The 9,634-nt window shown below is 36.0% G+C and overlaps 3 protein-coding genes across 3 annotated transcripts in view; 1 reads left to right on the forward strand and 2 right to left on the reverse strand.

Annotated features, from left to right (window-relative positions):
* Positions 1-6,308, reverse strand: part of LOC129421340 (interferon-induced protein with tetratricopeptide repeats 5) — a 39,007-nt gene extending 32,699 nt beyond the window's left edge. The window contains exon 1 of the mRNA XM_055176793.2: positions 6,294-6,308. The gene's annotated coding sequence lies outside the window, so the exon portion shown is untranslated. The remainder of the gene's footprint in view (positions 1-6,293) is intronic.
* Positions 2,726-6,366, reverse strand: LOC129421339 (interferon-induced protein with tetratricopeptide repeats 5-like). Its single transcript, XM_055176791.2, has 2 exons — positions 6,235-6,366; positions 2,726-5,719 (listed from the first exon to the last, which is right to left on the reverse strand). Exon 2 carries the CDS (start codon positions 5,707-5,709, stop codon positions 4,282-4,284), a length of 1,428 nt encoding a protein of 475 aa, XP_055032766.2. The 5' UTR covers positions 5,710-5,719; positions 6,235-6,366; the 3' UTR covers positions 2,726-4,281.
* A 1,821-nt stretch (positions 6,367-8,187) lies between these two features.
* On the forward strand, positions 8,188-9,289 carry ch25h (cholesterol 25-hydroxylase). Its single transcript, XM_055177054.2, has one exon. The coding sequence runs from the start codon at positions 8,222-8,224 to the stop codon at positions 8,993-8,995; it is 774 nt and encodes a 257-aa protein (XP_055033029.2). The 5' UTR covers positions 8,188-8,221; the 3' UTR covers positions 8,996-9,289.
* The last annotated feature ends 345 nt before the right edge of the window (positions 9,290-9,634 follow it).

The following is a 9,634-nucleotide window of genomic DNA, read 5'->3' on the forward strand; positions in this document are numbered from 1 at the left end:
TGACGCGTTCTTTCTGTAAACGCCCAACGCGTTTCGGGACGTGCAACATGAGAGGTATTAATAACGTTTTTTTCACGTTGTGAAAAAGTTGTGATAACGTTATTTTCCTACGTATTTAATACGACCAAATGTCGGGTTTTTTGAACGTTATAAATACGTATTTTTACAACGTTGCAAAAATGTTTAAATTACGTTATCAAAACGTTTTTGCAACGTTGTGAAAATACGTATTTATAACGTTCAAAAAACCCGACATTTGGTCGTATTAAGTACGTCGGAAAATAACGTTATCAAAACTTTTTCACAACGTGAAAAAAACGTTTTTATAACGTTTTTGTGTTTGCTGGGAGCTGACATGACCGCTGCGGTTCCATCTCATACACGTTCACGCGAAATCTGATGTAAACAACAGATTATATATCTATATTTCATGGATTATACACATTTGTGGACAAAAATGGTCATTTGATGAATTCTATAAGATTGATTTCATGGGTTATTCACACATCTGAGACTGGATTCGAATCGCGATCTTTATATTAATTAACACCAAGGTAAGAAGTCCCGTTTATAGACGGTTTCATCGGACGCACGTGATACACGTCTGGATCCGAACTTTACTTCCGGTTTCGTTTTTTAATGGTCTGACTAGTTGCTAAACTGATCTCTTGAACAAATGCCTGTCGAAAATAACAAATGTTTTGGTTTCCTAGGTAATCTATGTGTTGTTTTATTTGCTTGTTATATAAATAAACTACGTTTAAAGAACTTTGATGTTATTTATTATTAGCGGAGTTTACCGGAAGTTACGTGCGGACCGCGACAGCCGCTTGTTTATGTTGTTACTGCTGAAACCGTCTACAGGGAGTGCAGAATCACCAGGCAAGTTGTATTTTTGAGGATTACTTTTGTTATTGTACAACTACAGTGCTCTTGGTCAATTCAAAATGTTAACAAACCCTCAAACCTGAACATTTAAGTAGTAAAAGTGAAATGTTGGCTTTCTTAAGAGAATATTTCTATGTACACCATTATTAGGCAACCATTAGTGTGCAGAATTATTAAATGAAAAACAAAGATTTCACCATCTCACTTGTTTTTTTTTCACCTGTTACAGTGAGAATAATAAACAAACTCTACATTTACAAAAAAAAACAATAAAAAAATATATATATAAACTCAGTGACCAATATAGCCACCCTTCTTTTCAATAACAGTCACAAGCCTTCCATTCACAGATTCAGTCAGTTTCTTCATCTGATCCGAAGATGGTAAAATCTTTGTTTTTCATTTAGTTGCCTAATAATTCTGCACACTAATAGTTGCCTAATAATGGTGTACATAGAAATATTCTCTTAAGAAAGCCAACATTTCACTTTTACTACTTAAATGTTCAGGTTTGAGGGTTTATTTACATTTTGAATTGACCAAGAGCACTGTAGTTGTACAATAACAAAAGTAATCCTCAAAAATACAACTTGCCTAAAAATTCTGCACTCCCTGTATATTCAGCATGTTGTCATCTAGACTTCTACAAAATACTACATTTATGATGCTAGAGCATCTGTATCTCAAAACAGAGACCACTGATGCTAAACCCTTAGACCTTTTAAACGATGTATAATGTTATTATTAATATTATATAATGTTTGTAGACAGTAGGCTATATAACGTTAGATATTGTTAGCAGCGTAAAAAAACGACGGCAAAAGACAAAAATTCAAAAAAAAGTTTGACATTTTAGCACTTAATTTAACACAGTGTTTGTTTGGTATCAAATCTCTATTTGTGCCAGACCTTTTGACAGTCAGACACATAAGACCAGCTATTCTAGTCCAAAATGTCAAAGGATGATAAAAAATGAAAGAGGAAAGTTAAGTTGAAAACACAACAAAAAAGAGGGCACGCTGAAGTTTTGTTTCCTCTGAAAGTGTAAACACTTTCACCTCTTGAGCTGCCGCTTGCGTAATGCTCAGAGAACAAAAGCTTGTGAGGTCTTAAATTAAACTATGAAAACAAATTTGGATACGCTATAGCCAAACACTTGGACAATAAATGTTCTTGAAGCTGTGTCATACAGAAGGTGGTCCAGGTCCTGCTTTTTTATTCTCTCCTACAAATGGGAGGGTCAAATTCAGAATGGAAACTGAAACCTTGGTTGAGAGTAAGAGTGCTAGAGGATAAAGAGGTTGCCCTAAAGCTGTGGAATATTTAAAAAATAGTTAAAAATAGACTTTGGCTTTGCATGCTGAAGCCATGTTTAGACACCAGCAAACTATTTACATACAAGAATAACTGGGATTTATTAGTAATATACATCATATTTATTAACATATTCATTTAAGTAACAAACAATTCAAGAATTTATTTATTTATTTATTTTTACTAACAGTGTTTCAGCATCTTTAGTGATATTAATGCAAGAACTGGTTAATCTATACACAAGTTGAACTACACACAAGTTAATCTACAAAGTTAATCTACACACAAGTTGATATACACACAAGTTGATCTACAAAGTTAATTTACACACAAGTTGATATACACATAAGCAGGGCAGGACTTACCAGGGTGGAGGCCCCTGGGCTTGAATAAATTTTGGGCCCTACACTCTCGGAACAAAAGCTGTCACTGGGACGGTACCCTTTAAATGGGTCCTAATATTTACCAGTACAGATATACGTACATTTGTACCCATTATATCCACTCTTTAGGGACAAAGGTGTACTATTTGAAAGGGTACCACCCCAGTGAGTGACAGCTTGTGTAAATTATCTTCTGAGAGTGCACATACAGTAAACAACCTAAAATAAAAAATATATCATAGAACTATATTTTAGGGAAGTTTCCCGACAGGGTTAAGATTAATCCAGCACTAGGCCTATTGCTATAGGTTATATTAGGGCAAGTAGTTTTTACAAACAAACCTTACAAAAAACATTACTGGTGCGTCTTGAGACAAAACAATGGCAATGATAGGTGTTAAGATATATCAGTGCAAGATGTGTTTAAATTAAGACATATAGTCTTGGACTAGGACATAATACAATAAAACCTTGAAGGTAGATATAAAAATGAACACTTTTCAGAAGTTTAAACTGTGATTCTGTGAAGCACAAGCAAACATGCTGAAAGAGAAACTACAGGTAGGCTAGTGGATTATATCAAAAACCATCAGGACATCAACATGCCCATAATTTAGTGCATCCTCACCTCCAGATGAAGTAATAAAGTGGACTGATGATTTAAATGTTAACATAATCATATGTGCGCAGTTAACTTTTCGGATTTTGTTACGTTTAGTAGCTTTGCTCCACTCGTACACTTCTCCACAGGGATTGTTCGAATACAGTGTCGTGTGAGCTGCAGACTGCGAGCAGATTGGATTGGACTGTATATGATATTAAACCCGCCAAAGTAGCAAGTGGAGCATGCGCATGGTGAGTGATTCAGATGTCAATTTATGAATGAAAGTGTCAAAGGTTTGTCACACACTGTATCCTCACGCTTTTTTAAATGGGTATACCGTATACGGAAATCCTTGACCATTCCTAGTGGGTATACTGCGTATAGCCTACCGGAGTATCACGTTAGATTACAAACAAACAACAAAAAACAGAGTTACAAGACCATAGCCTACTCTAGTAATCTTTTTCATACTGAGTGCTTCATTTTCGCGTAGCTCTTTCTCGTTATATGTAAAGCTCATTCATGACTCCCATTTCGCGTATTCGCTATTATACTATCAAATATGGGTTTTTAAAAGCAGTAAACTCAGCGCGTCATATTAATCACCAAGATGACTTACATATATATTAACGAATTAAATGCAGCACCAAACAATTCCGCACCAACCAATAGACTGTCAAATAAAAAATGGAAACGACTGAACAAATCAAACGAACGCAAGCATGGAGGCCCCTATTGGCCGGGGCCCCTGGGCTCAAGCCCAATCAAGCCCAATGGTAAGTCCGGCCATGCACACAAGTTGATCTACCAGAGACAAAATACTGATTGTACAATCTGAAGTTAGATGTCGGCTGCCAGCGAGTTCCTACAGTTGTTCATGATCGTGGAAGAGCTTAAAATCAACAAAATTTTGATTTTTTTGTTGTGAGGCAACTGTACCGCCCCTCAGGATTTATTCAATAAATGTTGCCTGTATTACAATAAAGATCAAAAGCTTGTTTACAAATTAGACATTTTAAAATAGCCTTGATTATAGTATTATATTAATGCTATTTTAAGTTTTTGCTAAAAGCATGTACGAGTAAAGTGCAGTTAGGGTTTCAGCCTCAGTCCTTTGGCAAAGGTTTCTGATAGCTCATCACTATCTGAGTTCTGCTGGGCCCTCTGCAGATACATCGCCGCTTGTGCCTCCTGCTTGTCTTCAGAAGATACAAAGGCCAAAATCTCGAATGCCTCTCTGACTTTGCGCTTGTCATTGAGATGCCTCTCCGCAATCTGTCTGAGCTTCTTGCCTGCTTGTTTCCTGTCATAGCTGTCTATTGGAATTTTGTACGCAATCTTGAACTGACAGACTGCTGTGTCTTCATCCTTTCTCTTGTAGAGCAAAAAAACACCATAGCACGTGTGGCAGTGCTGTTTTTCATATTCGCTGAGAGATGTGTCATTTAGCAGCCTGGTAAATATCTCCTCTGCTTCTCCGAATTGTCGGTTCCCTCCATAGGCCTCTGCAAGATTCACTTGGGCGTAAATGTTAGAAGGCTTTAGCTCTACGGCCTTTGAAAAGTGCCGGATACACTCGGCTGCCTTAGCAGATATTTGAGCGGCAGGAAAGCGTCTTCCAGGCCTCCTCTCAGATAACATCTCAATAAGCAGCTGTTTATGGCAAAGACCGATTTGATGATGCAGAAAGTTAGAGTTTGGGGTCAACTCGACTGCTTTCTCAAGGATAGACAGGGATTCCTTAATGGAGCCTTCTGCTCTGAAGTACTTAGCCACGTATCTGGTCACCTGCGGGACGTCAGGGGACAGTTTGAGAGCCTCGTTTATAAGTTTTTTGGCTTCTTGTCTCTTTAAACACTGGAGTTTCAAGGCCAACAGCACCATGATTTCAGTACTTGTGGGTTCCAGGCTGAGAGCTTTTCTAAGTTGCGTGACTGTTTCACTGTCTTCTGCACTTATTGGTCTCTCTTTGTTCATGCCTTCTATTCTGTATAACACTATTGCATAGCCCACATTACACAATACATTGTCTGGTTCTGCTTCAAGGCCCTTGGAGAAACTCTCCTTTGCTCGTTCATAAAATGACCCGCCAAGCCTCAGAAAGGTCCACCCTTTCTCTCCATGTATTAAGGGGAGGCTGCAGGAGTACTCAGATGAACCTGGTATGTCCTTGCATATATTTTTCACCTTGTTTAGGTATTTTTCCACATCATCAAGGTTGTGCAAGTGATAGTGTACCCATGCAAAGCTGGAGAAGGTCACCAGGTAGCCGGCATCTTTTTTTTGATTATCATCCTTCAGTGCTGACTCAGCTTGTTGAAGATAATCCAGTGATCTCTCGGTTTTGCCTTCCAAGTGGCTGATAAATGCCAGAATGTTGAAATATGTAGCATGATAGTTCTGTGGGGAAGACTTGATTCTGTCAAGAAGTTTCTCCTGCAAGATGTTAAAATCTCTTATCTCTGATTTTTCCACCTGCCATGTAAAAAGGCATTCCAGCTGACTGAGTTTAGATTCCATGTCTTTGTTACTGGAGACATAAGCAAGAAAGGTAAGTTAATAGATTGGTATTTTGTCCTTTTTTTATTTCCATTTGTATTGTATTAAAATCAGGCTATTGTTAACTATACACACACACACACACACACACACACACAAACACACACACACACACACACACACACACACACACACACACAATACACATATTATATATAATTAGACATTGTCTGGTGGATCTTAATTTATACCTACAATATATTAATGCAATCTTAATAAAAATCTAAAATGTGCATAAAATATATAATAAAACTAGACATATGATAAAGCATATTATTTGTATACACATTGCATTTATTGTGTATCCATTACTAGGCTATTTGTGTATAAATAATTGAATATGTAAATATGAGATTTATCAACATTAATCGTTACAGGTTTTAGACAGGATTGTTTGAGGTAAAACATTAAAATTACGTCTGGTAGAATTTGTTTGCTATTTGTTTAGGTCTTGACTATAAAAATATCCTTTATTGTTTCTCCTACCTTATTTTAATACTGCGAAAACGAGTAGTTTGTATGCCCGATGTGGTAGAGACTCTTACTGTTGAAACCGCGCCTTCACATTCATTGTCTGGAAAACGAAACTAAACGCGTACAGTTAGTTTCGGGTTTGTGTTAAATGACCATAAACAGATTACGTAGATGCAAGAATAAAATAAAATAAGGAATAATTTTCGGTTTCTTATTAATTATTATTTATATAATAGTAGTATTGTGCATTTTATAATACACCATTTCTATTATGATATTTTTACATGTATTTGTATTAATCTACATTACATTAAATAATAATTTATATATTAATAAAAACGAATTAAATTCAAAATAAAGGTCAATATCAATAAATATATCAATATTTTAGGCATTAACGTATTTTAACAGAGCAATGAAAACTCAAGAATTAAGTCTTTACAGCAAGTCGCTCTCTGTCACTCCTTTGTAAAACCAATTGCGATTCTAACCAGCAGGTGGCAGTGTCCACGAGCCATCATAAAACACCCGACCAGTGAATGGGGCTACTACTAAGTTTCGGTTCTGTGTTAAATGGCCCTGAATGAACCACTGTCTGTGCTTATTCAAGTTATATCATGTTGCTCTTTTGATTTCTATTTTCTAGATGCCCATTGCTATTGTACAACATTAATGTTAATTTACATTGCAATTCATTTGGTGAGTATGGAATAATATGTGTTTTCTTATTCATTATTATTATTATTATTATTATTATTATTATTATTATTATTACTAGTAGTATTGTACAATTTATAATTCGCAGTTACTAATGTGTTATCCATTTATTTTTATAAAACTGCATTAGTTAGTACTATATGTTTTCATTATTAACAAAACAAATTAAAATTTAAAAATATATCAAATATGAAGAACAATATAAATAAATATATCAATGTTTAGGCGTTAATATATTTTAATTCAATTCAACTTTATTAGTATAAATTCGACAATTCAACTTTATTCTCCAGTTTACACTGTTGCAAACAGCTTTACAGAAGCCACAAATATAATATACATAAACTCAACATACATTAAACAAATACCAATCAAAAGTTTAAAAAACACAAATCTACAAAAATATGAGTTAACAATGGCGTGGTATCAAGTCCACTGAAGTGCTTCCATGGCCCGATCTCATCTTTCATCTGACGTTCTTGTGGGATACTGGATCCGGGCTGAAGCTGGTGTAAACACTGGGTGCCTCAGGATGGGCATTTCGTCTCGTTTAAAAGTAAAAGAGCGTGCAGTAAGGATATTTAAGATAAATTAAATATTATTTGTAATTTATAACAATTTCCTTTGGTATTTTACCACAGCAATGAAAAACAGGTCATGTGTCAAGAAAGTGTTAACCGCAAGAAGATTCATTATGTTACTGCTTTCTAAGACCAATTGCCGATTCTAATCGTTAGATGGCAGTATTCACCATTCTAACGAGCCACCCATAAAACACACTACAAGTCAATGTGATGTCACGCGCGAAAAGTAAATGCTAAATAACATTAAGATTTATTAATGTTGTGCCAGGTTATCGTAGTGTGTAAAATCAATATAATGAAGCGAGCATGTCAATATCAGGTGGAAGTCATACTGAAAGATACCGCGCTTTGCTATGCAGACTGAAATTAATAACTACACAGTCCCATTGACTGATCGTTTGCATTTAGTATTTGTAGTTTTTCTATTTGCATTACACACGATTACATTTCCATCGTACGACATATAAGCTTATATTACAGTTATAAATAGATTTAAGTCTTTACATAATTGCTAGATGTGTATTCATATATTCACTTTAATCATTAAACCATGAGGTATTATCTCTCCCTCTACACAATGTAGCTCAAAAAACCCTGGAAATTCCGACAGGAACGCCATGTAGGGGAGAGGGGGCGGGGCTTCGATAATAAAAGCGGCATGAAGCACTGCACCGTATGTGTTTTAATCTAATACAGAAATGTCCAGAACAGAGAAGATGTCTGGATTACAGCAAATCTGGGACTGCGTTCTGCAATATGAGACTTTGCTAAGGTCTCCCTTCTTTCCAGTGCTCTTCTCTCTTACAGTCTACTTAAGTTTTTGCCTACCTTTTGTAGTCCTGGACATCCTTTCTCCCAAAGTAGCACTGATACGGAGATACAAGCTTCAACAGAAATCCAGCGTGACATGGAATATGATGTGGAGCTGCCTTGCACTATCACTCTACAACCATGCGGTGTACATCTTCCCACTGAGCGTTTTGCACTGGTACTGGAATCCAGTCAGCTACCCAGTGGCAGCACCTGGGATCCTGGAAGTTGTGAAGGATCTTACAGCCTGCCTGCTTCTCTTTGACTTCCAGTACTTTGTTTGGCATCTGCTTCATCACAGAGTGCCCTGGCTGTACCGCACTTTCCACAAGGTGCATCACAAGAACACGGCCACCTTCGCCCTCACCACGGAGTACTCGGGGGCTTGGGAGACTCTCTCGTTGGGTTTCTTCGCTGCTGTAAATCCCATGTTACTTGGAGCTCATCCCATGACAGAGATGCTTTTCCATATTTTGAACATGTGGCTGTCAGTGGAGGATCACTGTGGATATGACCTGCCATGGGCTACACACCGCCTGGTGCCTTTTGGACTGTATGGTGGAGCACCTCATCATGATCTTCACCATCAGAAGTTCAAGTCCAACTATGCGCCGTACTTCACCCACTGGGACAAACTCTTTGGCACTTTGCATGCTGAATGAAAACCTGGAATACATTACACTTTGTAAAAAGTATAACTGTTCCTTTGTCATTCTATGAATGAAAACAAAAAAATCTCTTGAACAATGAAGTTGCTAAACTTTATATGTAATTTGTTGACTGAATGTATTTAAGTGTGATTGTAAAAAAATTATACTGTAAAGCACTTTATAGCATCTTAATTATTTTAATCTTTATACAGTATTTATTATATTGTTTTGTAATAAATATCTTAAATGGTTAATGAAGAACAAATAACAAAACTAAATAATAAAAATGTGAAGTAAATACTTGAACATATTGTGTGTGTGTGACTTTTCATGATCTTAAATTATTTGGGAAATTTAGTGACCAAATTACAGTTTGGTGGCAATCTACATCTAAGTGAATCATATTATTTATTATATTATATATTTATATTAAATTATTATATTTATTCATATTAAAGTTATTTCAATAATTTACTACTGAATAATGCAAGAAAACAATTATATGGTTTTACTATTTTATCATAGAAAGGTAATAGGAAGCTTATAAACTGCTGTACATGCAGAAGAAAACAAAAAAATCTCAAAACGGGTAAAGCCAACATTACCACAACCAAAAGACTATTGGAGAAGGCCATAAGATATACAGTTTTA

This window comes from Misgurnus anguillicaudatus, chromosome 4, assembly GCF_027580225.2.
Source record: "Misgurnus anguillicaudatus chromosome 4, ASM2758022v2, whole genome shotgun sequence".
Classification (NCBI taxonomy): Eukaryota; Metazoa; Chordata; class Actinopteri; order Cypriniformes; family Cobitidae; genus Misgurnus; species Misgurnus anguillicaudatus.

Excerpts from the sequence above, each read along its gene's own strand:
- LOC129421339 (XM_055176791.2), bottom strand. The coding sequence starts at position 5,709 with ATGGAATCTAAACTCAGTCAGCTGGAATGCCTTTTTACATGGCAGGTG.
- ch25h (XM_055177054.2), top strand. The coding sequence starts at position 8,222 with ATGTCCAGAACAGAGAAGATGTCTGGATTACAGCAAATCTGGGACTGC.